The sequence below is a fragment of the Pomacea canaliculata genome, linkage group LG6, assembly GCF_003073045.1.
Source record: "Pomacea canaliculata isolate SZHN2017 linkage group LG6, ASM307304v1, whole genome shotgun sequence".
NCBI lineage: Eukaryota > Metazoa > Mollusca > Gastropoda > Architaenioglossa > Ampullariidae > Pomacea > Pomacea canaliculata.
The window spans coordinates 16259479-16277784 of NC_037595.1; the positions used below are offsets into that span (position 1 = coordinate 16259479).

General features: G+C 38.8%; 1 protein-coding gene across 1 annotated transcript; it reads left to right on the top strand.

The window, feature by feature from the left end:
* The first annotated feature begins 1690 nt into the window (after window positions 1–1690).
* Window positions 1691–9910, top strand: LOC112566171. The gene is made up of 5 exons (XM_025242164.1): window positions 1691–2035; window positions 2465–2539; window positions 8459–8606; window positions 9018–9212; window positions 9906–9910. Exons 1-5 carry the CDS (start codon window positions 1691–1693, stop codon window positions 9908–9910), a joined length of 768 nt encoding a protein of 255 aa, XP_025097949.1.
* Window positions 9911–18306: the final 8396 nt, after the last annotated feature.

Genomic DNA, 18306 nt, shown 5'->3' on the forward strand with positions numbered 1-18306 from the left:
AAATCAAATTTGACGATTGTTTTTGAATAGTTCGCTAAAGTCCTAGTTACTCACACCGCACTGCCTGAAGTCATCGTCTGAGAAACCAAAAATAAAAAGTCCTGGTAAAATCCTCCCTTTCCCTGGTCCAGAAATTGAAAGTGCAGTCTTGGCAACACTTGACGATGTCCACGAACAAAACTCTTAGAGGAACCACTCACACGTTCCGGTTCTTAATAGGGGCAAGTACTGACTTGGCAGACACCTAGTCGACGACCACGAATATATTCTCTGTGATCAACATACATGATCCAAAGCGAACACTCCACACACTCCGTCCGCCTCTCGCCACTTCTCCCAGTCGTCTGCTGTCTTCCAAAAAAATTTTACTCTCCATACAATCGAATATTGCGTCATAATATGACGTCGGGTTCTGACGCGAAACTACGACGCAGCAAACACTGATAAGGGCAATAATCCTTGACTAACACCAGACAGGGGCAACAACCCCCTGTTCCTAACAAGCAAACACAGGTAAAAAGATGGGGAAAAATAAAATAAACACGCACGTCCTATTAATGTGTAGTAAATACTAGTAAATACTGTCTTTAATTCCTATTTGCACATTTTATTTTCAGCGGGGCCTGAGGCGCTAGTAAGCACTCTCCAGTTATAAAGCAAAGACACGATCATACGTAGTTGTTTCGTAAAACAAATCATCTAAAATGTCATAGACACATTGGTAAATTATATTTGTATTCCTAGCATACAGTCACACAAAATACGTGTCTGCACACAGGCATGCTACACACACACACGCAGGCTAACAAAATAGAGTAAACAAACTACAAAAATAATAAGAAAGTTTGGATTCATGCAAACACCATTTGAAATATTTTCCATGTATGTTGCATTCCAAGAACAAACACTGCAGAAGTAATCAAATTCTTTTTGTTGCGGGCCTGGTTTTAGACAAATATAAGAGGAAAAAATAGTTTACACTACTCAGTACTCAGTACTATTTATTCTTGACTGACAAATGAGAAAATGTAGTGTGTTATTGGAAAGATTGCAGAATTGCTGTCATTGTCTCTAGCTGTCATGTTGGTAACTGTTGCTTAGATTAACCTAAATGATACAGAGATATTACGATACAAAATAGTTTATACTTTATTTTAAAATATTGTAAACAAAAATCGTTTGGAGATTTGGCTTTTTCAGAGACTTGGACAAAGAAATCCGTTTTGTCGAAAAACAACTGTTTGCTGTGAGTTAATTCATATTTAAAGGTAAGATGTACGATAAAAGAGAGTAAAAACTAGGCTCGGCTTGTTTTGGATGTTTTTGTTTGCAATGGGTATCGTCTGTTCAGTTCCTTTTATAACATTGCTAAATGATTTCAACTGTTCTCGAGTTAAAAGTTTCTAAGTCAATGTATTTAAATAGAGTTCGCTTTTTCGTGTTTAAAATTATTTGTAAAAACACTTCTAAGTCAAGAGAAAGGGATCAGGCTGTGTGTCCTGTGGTTATTCCACATTTAGGCTACTTAAACCAGAAATTATTAGTATCCTCGAATGCGGAGATTAGATTCTTCCATTTGTTTTTATTTCGAATGAACCTGATAACTCGTATGTACTATATTCCTTCTCTTTTGAAGTAGATGCTCACCTTGCTATGCCAAATGTGTCGTAGACAACTGTTGCCCAACACGATGTCTTGCATTAACCACTCCACCACAAGTGACTACCAATGTGTCTCCACAAACTCCTCCAATGACGATACAATGATGATCACACGCCTGGTGGTAGAGGTGGTGTTTGATGGAGGTGTAGGAACTTTCAAATGTCTGATGGGCATGACCACAAACGCCATCAACTGTCTGGTGTTCTGGCGACAGGGACTTGGAGATCGAATGAACCTGAGTCTCTTCTCGCTGGCGCTGGCCGACTTTTGTTATTTTGCTGTGACGTTGCCAGCCTTCAGCCTGCCGTCCTTCATCCGTTTTTACGACAATGCTCTTTATGAAGAATACAAGGCTCACACTTTGGCAAGTGTGGTAGGTGTAGCTCGTGCATTTGCTCGGACATCAGGTTGTATCAACATGGCGGTGGCTGTACACACGTGTGTTTGTGTTGTGTTTCCACACCGCGCTGCTAGCATTATGCGCACCAAGACAATGGCGTCACTGATCGTGTTTAGCTTTTTTCTCATGCAGGTCTTGTACATCATCTATCCATTGTCTTTTACTGCTTTGCAGGTAGGCAGTGGACAAAAGACTCATTGGACTCTTGTTACTAGTAAATTTCACGAAACAAACAAATTATTTGTATATTTATTTTACTTCATTACACTTGAAACAGTCGTGCCGTTCGTTAATGTTACAGTTGTATCAGTGGTAACGGCTGTCACAGTAAAAACACTTACATCGGCCATAACATGGCGACAGAATATGAGTTCTGTGTCTAATAACCTGCAAACCCGACAGGTGGCGCTGACCAAGATGTTGTCTATCGTCGCCTGTGTCTATGTTGTTGTCTCGACGCCGTCGTTGGTGTTGCAGGTGAGCATGTGGTATGTCATGCCCCTCCTACAAGATCCTCAAACACAGAATGTGTTTATGACAGTGTGTTCGGCAATATCTGTGTTTTCTCAGTTTAATAGCTGTTTAAACTTGTTTATTTATTACCACCGCTCCTTGCGATTCCGTCAGCAGCTGAAAAGAATGTTTAGCTGTGACTTACGAAAATGACCACGAGAGAACCAAAAAGTGCAATTAATACAATTTGTCTCACATCTGCACGTGATTCAGTGATTTCCATGTTAACGCTCTATTAGCAACAATGTTTTAAGCCTTGCACTTTTTATATACTTCTCTGATATACAACTAAAATTCAGTTCTTTATTTTTGACTTTACTCACCCCTACGGACTACAGATAAATGCGGAACCCTAAACATCCAATCACCCAACCAGTTCGTGATGAGACAATCGGTCGATCAGCAGAGAAAAGCGCACTGGCACCGCCATGTTGTCTGTGGTAGTTGTTTCCTTCAAAGGAGATCATTCTTGGGGTACTGTGTGTATATATATATATCTATATGGGTGTGTGTGTGTTGCCGTGGAGCAGACGGAGCTGAAAGTAAGTGTAAATGTTCTTTGTCTACTACCTGCCTGTTGGAGACACTCGTCGGGGACTCAGTCTAGGGCGTATTTGAAATGTCTAAGAAAAACTCTTGGATGGCGAGGTGGCTGTAATGTTCCATGCTTTTTGAACTCCTGTGCTAGCATATGTGAGTTTAGTATGAAGTATTTTATGCCTCTGTTTATAAGAGTACGAGAAGACAAAGAAGCAGAAAAAGTCTGACACACGGCATCCTGGACCTCTAAGAAAGAGTTGTTTCCATAAAAAAGACATTTATTGACAAGCCGAGAGAACAGTCTGCCATATCGTCTTCAAGAAAAAAATCATTTTTAAGAGATAATGATATAAACATGTTTGAATATACTGTTGTGACTTTCTTCTGTATGTGTGTGTGCGTGTGAGACTGTACTTAACTTTAAGTAGTTTTTTTTATCATCCTGTAGTATACTGATGTGGATGACCACATACCGTGGGGCAGTGATCTCAGGTTTGTTTCTGTCGGCGGTGGGTTTGCACTGAGCTCACCTTATCTGAACTAGTTGGACCAGAGTTTGCGGAGAAAATCACTGATTACACTCGCTGTAAGCATTTTGACATGACAACACAAACACAAGACAAATACATACTGAGGGTTGAGGGCTGAGGTAAATGGCTCATCTTCAACAGCTGAGGCATTTGTTTAACTTACTTAGACAAGGATGGGAAATAGGAATTTGAACAGTGTAAATCTTTAGAAAGCTCAGTACATTGGTGTAGCCACCATAAACCACCTTCATCATTAATACAAGGTGGATGGTTGTTGTACTGTCGCCGCTGTGTGTATCTGAATCTTGTTTGTCCGGGTAGTCACTCGGGTACCTAGCACTCTGCCTACTTCACACCCCGTGTCCTCATTCAGTTTACGGTCGAGTTGTCCAAGATGATTTGTCACGGATTCACTTACACTCTGGGATGAACTAACTAATGACAAATTTGTTATGACTACTATCGTCATGGATGTTTAAACGTTTCCTAAGTCGGTAAAGAACAACAGCAACACTGCGAGACCAGCATCCTTCTTCCCTTCTGTTGCCTCAGGCGAGGCTTCAAGAATAAAATCAGACCGTTTGCACGTTTCCGTTAAATAAAAGCATTGCGTGGGAGCTCTAATAATTCACTATTCTCCACATTAAATGTTTAAGAACAGAGCATGCAATTAAAGTTCCTCTCGTGACTGCATTGATTAGCGTAATGCACAAACACGCACCGCTACAGACACACGCGCTCGAACACACACACACTCTCTCTCTTATCTCTCTGGTCACCCTGGTCGGTGTACCAACCAACGTCATCAACTGTCTTCTCTTCTGGCGCGAGGGTCTTCGGGATCGGATGAACGTGTGTCTCTTCTCACTGGCGTTGGCTCACGGTTTATTTTTTATTATAATGTTTGCAACATTTCCTCTAACCTCCTTAATCCGGTTTCATGATGCCTATCTTTCTGCAGAATACTTTTGTAAAGTTACATTAGCGCTGACTGGTGTTGCGCGCGGCTTCTCACTGACATCCGGTTGTATCAACATAGTGGTGGCTGTAGACACGTGTATTTGTGTCGTGCTTCCACACCGTGCTGCCAGCATTATGCGCACCAAGACAATGGCGTCGCTGATAGTCTCGTGTTTCTTGCTAACACAGGTTAATAGTGATATATATTTTTTACAAACTTTCGGTCGCGGACATTTTGTCGAATGTCACCTCCAGCGGAAGACATTTATTGACGAGCTCAGTGAAGAGTTTTACACAATTTATAAAATGTGCGTGTCATCAGACAACATCTCGATGTTTATGCTAAGAAAAGTTTGCTAGTCTTTCAGTATAAATTTACTGAAACATGTTTTACTGCACCTATTTGAGTTTTTCTCTTTTCAAGCGTGTATGTGTGCGTAAGTGTGCGCGGAAATGCGTATTAATGTTATTTTTTAAGGATAACTATTATACATTAAAAAAGATGCTGTCAAAGCCAGAAACATTTAGCTGGTTTCTTCATAATTAAAAATGGATTTTAAGATTGCACCCAGTCTTTGATTTGGTTTTACTACAAGAGAACAAAACCTACATTTTTTCAATTCACTTTATGTACAATTTTTTGAAAAGCTCTTTAAAACGAAGTACCACAGATAGTACTATTTATTGTAAAGTTATAATTATATATACCGGTCAAAATTTCATTCGTGGGCATTGGTCTCTACGTCGGGAGTGGCTAACAATCGCTGGAACTCGAGGTAACGCAGAGAAAGGATTAAAAACAGCTTTTTGTCGGCGATGTGTCTGTCTCCACCTGCAGTACTTCTGTAATCAGTCCCACTACTCAAATTATATGAAAGTATTCACCTTGTGCTCGTGAGCTTTCTGATCCAAAGATTGCATCGCTACACGCACCTTCAGCGTTTCTTTGTACACAGGCAGAGTGTTCAGACTGTTTCCATTGATTACACTTTCCAGGAGCTTTGTAATGAGGGCGGCCTCATGTGAACCTTTATGTGAACAGCTAATGGAACCGATTATAACCTCGAGTCTCTATACAGTCTCTACATCAGGGGTCTCAAACACGCGGCCCGCGGGCCGAATGCGGCCCGCGAAACATTTTTGTGCGGCCCTCGGCCACGTCCGCGGTGTATATGTATGTTGTGCTTGGTGATTAACTCCCGCAGTGAAAATTACCCGTTATTAGTGACAGAGACAACGTCAACTTATTTTAATAAACTAAACTGCCTGTGCATGTAATAAACTACACTAAATGTAATTAATAATTATAAAAACTTTATTTTAGCATTTAACTGCAGTGACAGTAGTGTTCCTTAAAATTTAATGAAAAAACATTTTCTTTTCGTGGTGCGGCCCGCTGACTGGCTGTTACTTTGCACTGCGGCCCACATGCTAATATGAGTTTGAGACCCCTGATCTACATAGTGTATCTCACTGCTTCGCCCGGACACGCAATGATTAAGCCACAAAGGCTGATAGGAAAGAGAATAAAGCATAATTAGGTACGTACATCAACATAATCTGATCATAAGGAATAAATGTTACACTCGGGTTAGCATTTAATGGGTATGTGTGTTTCACGTGGTAGGTAGAGGTGAGTGGTTGTGTACTACTGTCCATGTATTTTACTAAAACCTCTACACTACCTCAAAATCCTTTTTCCAGGGCAAACACTGATGGTCTCTAAGGTGAGAAGCAGCTAGACAAAATTTCTAGTTTTAACAGCCAGACTAAAATAAAGAGAACAGATTATGATTGCAAAGCATATATTCACACTCCAAATATATTACTCATACCTGCATTCTTTCCATAAACCTCTGCAAATTCAGGAAACACTTCATTCCTGTTATCTGATCGTTTTTTTTCTTTTTTTAAATTTTGTTTATTAGTTATCAGTAGTGTTATTGCCGTCTTCTGTTCATGGACGGTCAGGTGGCGCAGCTGCTCCCGCCTGTCACCAATACAGTGAAGGTTGATTGTCCTGGGGTCAACTGAGGCATTTGTTTAACGTACGTGCACGAAAGATGGGAAATAGGGATTTGACCAGTGTAAACTTTTACAAAGCTCAGTACATTCGAGTAACTACAATAAACCACCTTCATCACTAATACAAGGTGGATGGTTGCTGTACTGTCGCCGCTGTGTGTATCTGAGTCTTGTTTGTCCGGGTAGTCACTCGGGTACCTAGCACTGTCTACTTCACGCCCCGTGTCCTCATTCAGTTTACGGTCGAGTTGTCGAAGATGATGTGTCACGGATTCACTTACACTCTGGGATGAACTAACTCATGACAAATTTGTTATGACTACTATTGTCATGTATGTTTGCACGTTTCCTCAGTCGGTAAAGAACAACAGCAACACCACCAGACCAGCATCCATCTTCCCTTCTGTTGCCTCAGGCGAGGCTACAAGAATAAAATCAGACCGTTTTGCACGTTTCCGTTAAATAAAAGCATTGCGTGGGAGCTCTAATAATTTACTATTCTCCACATTAAATGTTTAAGAACAGAGCATGCAATTAAAGTTCCTCTCGTGATTGCATTGATTAGCGTAATGCACAAACACGCACCGCTACAGACACACGCGCTCGAACACACACACACTCTTTCTCTTAGAAACTCATTGTCACACATTCTTACACAGTCACTTTCAGATATACATGAACGCACACGCAGACACACACACACACACACTTTCTATTATAAACTCATTCCCACAAAAAAACACTTACACACACACACACTCTTTTAGAAAATCATTCGCAGACACACACTCTCACTCTTAGACACTCATTCTCAGACGCACACTCTAAAAGACACACACGCACATGTTATCTTATATATCTATATTCATGCCAGATACAGAAGCACAAGTACACAGGCACAAACACAGTCCGTAACACGACGCACACACAAATACACAAATCTGAAAGAAATTTTCAGGAGAAAATAACATTTTTAGTCTTATTAATTCATGAAACGTGAGAAAGGAATTTTCTTTCTTAACTTAATCTGCATTCCCGACATTACTGACATTCCTTTTGACATTTTCATTCACGAGTATTCAGTTACTTACATCGTCTTGTAAAACGCTTTTAATTTACACGATTTTTCTAATTAAACACAATTTAGAAAATAATAATTTTATCTTCCCAGGAGAGTACTAAAATGTCTCTTTGTTTTTATATTTCTAGCAGTAAGGAAACACTATAAATACTGGCTTTGGGTGTGTACGAATGTTCCGTGGCATGAAACTTCTAGTCACAAACAAGGAACAGACAATCGTTCTGTAGACTTCATTCTGACTGTCTGTTCCTTTGAGAAACAGTTTCCATGTTTTATTCTCAGGACTTTCGCGTGAGTTATGAATTCATGATACTCTGACAATACACTGCGTGTTAGCTACATGTAAAGAGTGTGGTTGACTATTTGATTATAAGTCAAGAGTTTCCAAGAAAGTGCAGTTTACTAATTATCTATCATCTTACTTTCAAAAGTCGGATACCTGTCACCTAAGAAATTGTTTTCTTATAAATCTTTCGTAAAGGTTTTTGTTAAAGTGGATGTTAGATTCAACAGCTCATTCTCTTGGCTGCATCTAAAACATTGGAAAAAAAATTAGAACAAATGCTGCGTAAATTACTTCAAAGCAAATATTGTAAAAAGAAAACATGCTGATTATCGTTTCACACTACGTCCTCACTGTTGGAACCTCATAAATTTGCACGGAAGAAACTCAATAAAGAAACGATGGCTGCAATCACAAACGTTAGTATGTGTATACCAGACTTTACCGACATGAATGTCCCTCAGAAGGTGGAGACTGTGGTGTACGCCTGTCTGGGTACTCTGGCCACCCTGGTCGGTGTACCAACCAACGTCCTCAACTGTCTTCTGTTCTGGCGCGAGGGTCTTCGAGATCGGATGAACGTGTGTCTCTTCTCATTGGCGTTGGCTCACGGTTTATCTTTTATTGTAATGTTTGCAACATTTCCTCTAACCTCATTAATCCGGTTCCACGATGTCTATCTTTCTGCAGAATACTTTTGTAAAGTTACATTAGCACTGACTGGTGTTGCGCGCGGCTTCTCACTGACATCCGGTTGTATCAACATGGTGGTGGCTATAGACACTTGTGTTTGTGTCGTGCTTCCACACCGTGCTTCCAGCATTATGCGCACCAAGACAATGACTTTACTTATAGTCTCCTGTTTCTTGCTAACACAGGCCTGCTACTTGCCATTTCCATTTTCTTACACGGGTTTAAAAATACATGCTGAGAACTGTTCATTTTGGTATCCTTTCTTCACTAAATTTTACGACGACAACAAATTGTTTCTGTATTTCTTTAAAAATGTCACTCTTGAAACAGTATTTCCAGTTGTCATTCTGACTGTCGTGACAGTAGCAACGATTGTCACAGTCAAGACACTGAGGACAGCGATGATGTGGCGAGAAAACACAAGTTGTGTCGCTGACAACGTGCAAAAGCGACAGGTGGCGCTGAACAAGATGTTGACCATGGTCGCCATCGTCTTTATTGTCACCTACATTCCACTCGTGGCGTGTGAGTTAAGCTATTGGTTTGTTCTCGACCGTCTTCCGGACCATCATGTCACAGACCAGTTGATGGCAGTCATATCCACCGCAACTGTAGTGTATCACGTAAACGGCTGTCTGACCTTCTTCATTTACTTTAATCGTTCTTCACGGTTTCAGCAAGAATTATATAAGATGTTACCATGCTTGAGACTTGCTCCAAAGCGAAGTGATGTTCGTTTCGTTCACTTTTCGTCAGAGACAAGTGTTACCTGGGGCTCAGTGTCTTGCTAGTTTCCTTCGCTTGTGAAAGTTATTTATTTACTTTCTTTAAAATAGCTTCTGTTTCTTGTTGTATGGTTTTGTTTTTGGCATGGTGTAGGACACATCTTTAGAGTGAGGCTCTACACAATAGCTTCGACATCCTGCGCTACGGCTTCTCTGTCGATTAAAGCTGCCATTTGCAAAAATCGATTATCATCGGTATTATTATCTTTCGTGACTCCAGTGCACTTATTGATGCGGTGTGGACTAACGGGGAACAGCATCCAAGAACATCCGTATCATGGGAGACCCCAACACTTCAACACTCAACCTATTGTCTCTCTAACTATTGATAGCATAGTTTACAGCTTAGTAGTAAACAAAAATATCATGAGATCTGTGCTGAGAAAAAAAGGTAAAAGCTTTACTCTGTTCATTATTTGCCTTTATTTTGCAGTATAAAAATCAACAAAAATGCTTAACGGTTTTATGAGGTTCAGCGCATAATGACTGCTTCATCAGTTTAATGCCCCAACAATTTTTAATCAAGGTGGTCATTTTTTTTTAATTTTTATTTTATATGGCTCATTACACCAATGTAGAGTTAATGTTTCCCTAAACTATGTACGACTAATATAATTTATTATCTTCTATCATTGTGTTAATTTATTTTATCAGACCCGAATACTTATCATACGCTAGCATTTTCTTAAAGGACCACGTTGTACTAAAACTAATCTTAGACTACTTTACAGCGTTCAAAGACAACGGTTTTTTCCAAAAGTGTGTTTAGAACTGGAAATAACTACAAATAATTTGAACGAATTTTAACGTGTATTGCCATGATTGATAAACAAATGAAAATTACCATTTAAAACATTTGGTGCCGTGATACAATTGAGCTAACTAGCCTTTCCAGCATTGCCACTTTAATATGGAGATACTATATATATATATATTGACGTATGTATTAATCCTTTAAGTTTATGTATTCAGTAAAAATCAACCATTAAAGAAACAAAACCGCGAGAGACACCGTTGACAAAGATGAAATACAGTAAGACCTCTACATACGAGTGAAACAATATACGAGTAAATCGAGATACGAGCCAACAATTCGTGGAAACTGTGTTGTTAGCAAATTCGTTATACGAGCTCGTGTCATTTGTATGTCGTAGTGTAGAGGACTTGGCCTCTCTTGCTCTGATATTGCAGAAGGTGAGAGTGAGCCATAACAGGCACAAACAAGTGAACATAGTCGTACCATTTAATATTTGGTTTGTGAAACAGTGAAAACGAATAAACAAGTTTTAAAAGTAAAAAAAGGTACTCCTAGTAAAAAGTGTTTCAAGTTAAAAGCAGTGTAAATAGAGTTGTCTCATTGGCTTATTTATTCAGCACCAGTCTGCTCTTGCTCCCTTCATCCTCTCCCATCATCTGCCTACCTCCGTTGTCGACAGTCTTTGTCTCCAGCAAGGTAAGATTGTCAAACATAGCATATTCCTTTTTATTTGATAATGTATATTGTTTGTATTATTGTGCCTTTAACATTTATTATAAGATACACTACTGTATATTATACCGTATTTACATTTATATTTATATCTAAATTGTATTAAAGTGGGAGGGTCGGAACGCGTTAGTCCTATTTCTTTTATTTTGTGAAGGAAAATTAATTTTAATATACCAGTTGATTGACATGTGAGCTCGGATTAAACTCGTATGTAGAGGTACTACTGTAATTTTCCGTAGTTTTCAATCCGTTTTGTGGTCGGTGGCTGTTTACCTTTGAAATAAATTTGATAGATGATGCTAACTGAATGAAGCATAAACAGACATATGCCATTAATACACGCACCGTTTCAGGAACCTTCAGGAAAGAACTTCTATAGTTCGTCTACAAAAGGTAGTGACTATAGCATGTAGCGTGTTTTATACACGTTCAGGGAGCTATGACCCTCACGCCTCTTACTGTGATAATGATGGGTTTGCGATGGTAAGTCGGTAGTTCAGGGCAAAGGTCAATGACTATAGCCCCATTTGCCTTCTGCCTCTTATTATTGCGTCCGTGAGATCGTTGAAAACTAACGTGGTTGAAATAGAGATACAGGTATTAAAGGTTGTCTAAACTTAAGACTAAACAACGAAGAAAGCAACATAATGCACTGGACACTTTTCATCAACCATTGTTTCCCCTCAGACGTTTGTCTGTTTAGTTAAAAGCAACCTCTTGAACACCTCCGGTGAAGTGCCTGAGCTCTTTCTTCTTGTCAGTCCATCGTCAAGTTAAGATGTATTTTGTGAAAAGTTCTTGGTGTGTTGCCATAACCACATTTGACTCGTCTAACACATAGTTTTGACATCACTTACTATATCACATTTCGTGCACTGATATATGTTTGTGGTTGATGATAGTGTAGACATTAACACAAACACGACAAGAAAGGGAGGTCAGACTTATTATCGAATCCACTTCGAATTTTAGGAGATTGAGACTCTGACAGAACTTACTACCATTCCCAAGTATTAATCATCGAATGTAGAATTAGTTACAGTCTATAGGGTCTCTAATCCAATATCAGGAATTAATTACGAGAACAATGTTAATTTATACCTAGGAGACACTTTAATTTCAGAATTACCATCTAATTGTTATAAAGTTGAGAAAAAAAGTAAAGAATACCGTATGAGGGATAAGAGGAACAGGAACCTTTAATTGTATGTGACATGTAATAGAATATCGCCCATTGCATTTAGAACTGGACATAATGCAAGAAAAAAAAACAGCTTAAGAATTGTACATTTCTTAAATTCGAGTTTTCTATCCTTTGGGTGAAGCTTTGATAACTAGAGTAGCGTGCATTGATGAATGAATACATAAGGGAGGGAACTACTGGTACATTCGGGATTTGTTCTACTTTGATTACTTCCCTTCAAGCGCTTACTATGTAAACCAATCAGGTACTTTATCTTTGAAAGTAGGCAAAGTTTTAGTTGATCATGCGCGTTGTTTGTGGCAGTTGCCGGTTACTCAAATCGACATCGATTTGGGCTCAACAAACCGAAAACTAGAAGAAAATAGTTAGTAATATTTACATTTTAATGTATATTCTAAACCAAATTATGTTTGTTTGGGGCTATATGTTTGTATTAAATGTGTACACATGTGTACATATTTTTGTTGATACATTTTTTTAAACTTTTGACTTACCTTCCAGGTCTTCTTTCTGTCAAACACAGTTACAATCTTTCATTTCAATTTAGTACAAGAAAAACAAAACCTACAATTCTTAAAAATGACACCACGTAAATGTTTAAAAATCATCTTAAAAGCAGTGTATCGCAGATGGCTGTCTTTACTGTAGATTAATAGTGATAAATATTAAAAAAACGGGCTTTCAATCCAATGTCACCTTTATTGAAAGACATTTATTGACGAGCTTAGAGAAGAGGTTTACACAATTTATAAAATAGCTGCACGGGCGTGTTATCAGACAACATCTCGATGTTTATGCTAAGAAAAGTGTACTCGTCTTTCAGACAAAAATAAATTGACTAAACATGTTTTACTACACCTATGGGAGTTTTTCTCTTTCCATGCGTGTATGCGTGCGTAAGTGTGCGTGGAAATGCGTAGTAATGTTATTCTTTAAGGAGAACTATTATACATAAAAAGTTGCTGTCATTGCCAGAAACATTCAGCTGGTTTCTTCATAATTAAAAATGGATTTTAAGATTGCACCCAGTCTTTGATTTGGTTTTACTACAAGAGAACAAAACCTATATTTTTTCAAATTCACTTTATGTACAATTTTCTTCAAAAGCTCTTTAAAACGAAGTACCACAGATAGTACTATTTATTGTAAAGTTATAATTATATATAGATATATTAAAATACCGGTCAAATTTTCATTAGTGGGCATTGGTCTCTACGTCGGGAGTGGCTAACAATCGCTGGAACTCGAGGTAACGCAGAGAAAGGAATAAAAACAGCTTTTTGTCTGCGATGTGTCTGTCTCCACCTGCAGTACTTCTGTAATCAGTCCCACTACTCAAATTATATGAAAGTATTCACCTTGTGCTCGTGAGCTTTCTGATCCAAAGATTGCATCGCTACACGCACCTTCAGCGTTTCTTTGTATACAGTGTTCAGACTGTTTCCATTGATTACACTTTCCAGGAGCTTTGTAATGAGGGCGGCCTCATGTGAACCTTTATGTGAACAGCTAATGGAACCGATTATAACCTCGAGTCTCTATACAGTGTCTACATAGTGTATCTCACTGCTTCGCGCGGACACGCAATGATTAAGCCACAAAGGCTGATAGCAAGGAGAATAAAGTCTAATTATGTACTTACATCAACATAATCTGATCATAAGAAATAAATGTTACACTCGGGTTAGCATTTAAGGGGTATGTGTGTGTTTCACGTGGTAGGTAGAGGTGAGTGGTTGTGTACTACTGTCCATGTATTTTACTAAAACCTCTACACTACCTCAAAATCCTTTTCCAGGGCCAACACTGTTTGTCTCTAAGGTGAGAAGCAGCTAGACAAAATTTCTAGTTTTAACAGCCAGACTAAAATAAAGAGAACAGATTATGATTGCAGAGCATATATTTACACTCCAAATATATTGTTCATGCCTGAATTCTTTCCATAAACCTATGCAAATTCAAAAAACCCTTCATTCCTGTCATCTGATCATTTTTTTCTTTTTTTAAATTTTGTTTATTAGTTATCAGTAGTGTTGTTGCCGTATTCTGTTCATGGACGGTCAGGTGGCGCAGCTGCTCCCGCCTGTCACCAATACAGTGAAGGTTGATTGTCCTGGGTTCAACTGAGGCATTTGTTTAACGTACGTGCACGAAAGATGGGAAACAGGGATTTGAACAGTATAAACTTTTACAAAGCTGAGTACATTCGAGTTAGTACAATAAACCACCGTCATCACTAATACAAGGGGGATGGTTTCTGTACTGTCGCCGCTGTGTGGATCTGAGTCTTTTTTGTCCGGGTAGTCACTCGGGTACCTAGCACTCTGTCTACTTCACACCCCGTGTCCTCATTCAGTTTGCGGTCGAGTTGTCCAAGATGATTTGTCACGGATTCACTTACACTCTGGGATGAACTAACTCATGACAAATTTGTTATGACTACTACTGTCATGGATGTTTGCACGTTTCCTAAGCTTGTAAAGAACAACAGCAACACCACGAGACCAGCATCCTTCTTCCCTTCTGTTGCCTAAGGCGAGGCTCAAGAATAAAATCAGACAGTTTGCACGTTTCCGTTAAATAAAAGCATCGCGTGTGAGCTCTTATAATTTACTATTCTCCACATTAAATGTTAAAGTACAGAGCATGCAATTAAAGTTCCGCTGATGATTGCATTGATTAGCGTAATGCACAAACACGCACCGACACTGGCACACGCGCACACACACTTTCTTTAAACTCTTTCTCTCACCCACAATCTCTTTCTCTCTCTTTTTTAGAAACTCATTCTCTCTCTGTCACAGACACACACTCTTATAAACTCACTCTCAGATACACACGCACACACACATTTTCTCTTATATATTTATATATACGTGCCAGATACGGAGCCACAAGTACACACGCACAAACACAGTCCGGAACGCGACGCACACACAAATAAACAAATTTGAAATAAATTTTCGGCAGAAAATAAAATTTTTAGTCTGATTAATTCATGAAACTTGAGAAAGGAATTTTATTTCTTAACTCAATCTGCATTCCAGACATTACTGACATTCCTTTTGACATTTTCATTCACGAGTTTTCAGTTACTTACATCGTCTTGTAAAACGCTTTTAATTTACACGATTTTTCTAATTGAACACAATTTAGAAAAATAATAATTTTATCCTGCCAAGAGAGTACTAAAATGTCTCTTTGTTAGAATGTCTCTACCAGTGCGAAAACAGTATAAATACTGGCATTGAGCGTGCATTGAAACTTCTAGTCACAAACAATGAACAGAATCGTTCTGTAGACTTCATTCTGACTCTCTGTTCCTTTGAGAAACAGTTTACATGTTTATTATCAGGACTTTCGCGTAAGTTAATAATTTACGATACTCTGACAACACACTGCGTGATAACTACATGTAAAGAGTGTGGTTGACTATAGAATTATAAGTCAAGAGTCTCCATGAGAGTGCAGTTTACTTAATGTATCATGTATCATCTTTCTTCCAAATGTTGAGTCGGATACTTGTCACCTGCGAAATTGTTTTTTTATAGGTCTTTCGTAAAGGTTACTTGTTGAGGTGGGTGATTGATTCAACATTTCATTGTCTTCACTGTATCAAAAATGACCTATAAGTAAATATTGTAAAAGGAAAATCAGATCATCTTTTCACAGAGCATCCTAACTGCTGGAGCATCCTAACATTTCACAGAAGAAACTCGATAAAGAAACGATGTCTGCGGTTACACACGCTAGTATGTGTCCACCGGACTTTACCGACATGAATGTCCTACAGAAGTTGGAGACTGTGGTGTACGCCTGTCTGGGGACTCTGGCCACCCTGGTCGGTGTACCCGCAAACATCATCAACTGTCTTCTCTTCTGGCGCGAGGGTCTTCGGGATCGGATGAACGTGTGTCTCTTCTCACTGTCGCTGGCTCACGGTTTATTTTTTATTATAATGTTTGCAACATTTCCTCTAACCTCATTAATCCGGTTTCACGATGCCTATCTTTCTGCAGAATATTTTTGTAAAGTTACATTAGCACTGACTGGTGTTGCGCGCGGCTTCTCACTGACATCCGGTTGTATCCACATGGTGGTGGCTGTAGACACGTGTATTTGTGTCGTGCTTCCACACCGTGCTGCCAGCATTATGCGCACCAAGACGATGACTTTACTTATAGTCTCATGTTTCATGCTAACACAGGCCTGTTACTTGCCCTTTCCACTTTCTCACAGTGGTGTAAAAATACATACCGAGAACTGTTCATTTTGGTATCCTATCAACACTCAATTTTACTGGGACAACAAATTGTTTCTGTATTTGTTTAGAAATGTCACTCTCGAAACAGTATTTCCAGTTGTCATTCTGACTGTCGTTACAGTAGCAACGATTGTCACAGTCAAGACACTGAGGTCAGCGATGACGTGGCGAGAAAACACAAGTTGTGTCGCTAACAACGTGCAACAGCGACAGGTGGCGCTGAACAAGATGTTGACCATCGTCGCCGTCGTCTTTATTATCACCTACATTCCACTCGTGGCTTGTCTCTTAAGCCATTGGTTTCTCATAGACCGCTTTATAGACTATCACGAAACAGATAAATATATGGCTATCTTTTCGGTCACTAGTGTAGTATATCAAATCAACGGCTGCCTGAACTTCTTTATCTACTTTAATCGTTCTTCACGGTTTCAGCAAGAATTATATAGGATGTTTCCGTGTTTGAGACTTACTCCAAAGCAGTGATGTTCGGTGTGTCCACTTTTCGTAAGAGACAAGTGTTTCCTTGGGGTCAATGTCTTACTAGTTACTTCAGTTGTGCAGGTATTTTCAGGTTTTTTTAAAATATTTTTCTTCTGTTTCTTGTTTAAAGGTTTTTTTCTTTCGATGGTGTAGAATACATCATTGAAATGAGTATCTACAAAATAGCTACAACATCATGCCCTAAGGCTTGTCTGTGGATTACAGCTGCCATTTGCAGAAATCTATTATCATCGGCATTATGTCTCTAAATATTTCGTGACTCCAGTTCACGCATTCATGCGTTGTGTGACTAACGGGGAACAGCTTCCAAGAACATTGGTATCGTGGGAAACCTCTACTCTTCAACGCTCAACAAATTGTCTCTGTAACTATTGATATCATAGTATACAGCGTAGTAGTAAACAAAAATACCATGTGACCTGTGCTGAGAAAAAAAGGTAAAAGCTTTAGACTTTTAATTATTTGTCTTCATTTTGCAGTATAGAAATCAACAAAAATGCTTAACGGTTATATGAGCTTCAGCGCATGCTGACTGCTTCATCAGTTTAATGCCCCCAACAATGTTTTCAATCAAGCTGGTCATTTTTTGTCCTTTCTTGATTTTAAAAAGTTCATAACGCAGGGATGTTGAGCTTATGTTTCCCTAAACTAAGTACGTATGTACGACTAATCTAATTTATTATCTTCTATCTTTGTGTTAATTTATTTTATCACTCAGACACTAATACTTACCTTACCTTAGCGATTTTTATTTGACTACGGTGAACCTAAACTAAACTTAGCCTACTTCAGAGCGTTTAAAGAAAAGAGTTTGATAAAATGCGAGTTAAGAACTGGATATAAATACAAATAATTAAAACGTATTTTAGTGTGTATCGCCATGATTGATAAACAAATGCAAATTATCATTAACAAACATTTATTGTCGTAATACAACTGAGCTGAATAACCTTTCCAGCATTGCCACTTTAATATGGAGATACTTTATATATCAACGCATGTATTAATCCTTAATGAAAGTTTATGTACCCATTAAAAAATAACCATTTAAAAAAAAGTATTACAACCGCGAGCGACACCGTTGACAAAGATGAAACACGGTAAGACCTCTACATACGAGTGAACCAATGTACGAGTAAATCGAGATACGAGCCAACAATACGTGGAAACTGTGTTCGTATTTAGGAGTGGAAATTCGTTATACGAGCTCGTGTCATTTGTATGTCGCAGTGTAGAGGACTTGGTCTTTCTTGCTCTGATATTGTAGAAGGGCAGAGTGAGCCATGACTTCCACAAACAAGTGATGAACAAAGTAGTAGCAGTTAAGTTTAGGATAACAAGCTGTGAGAAGTGAAAACGAATTTAAAATTTTT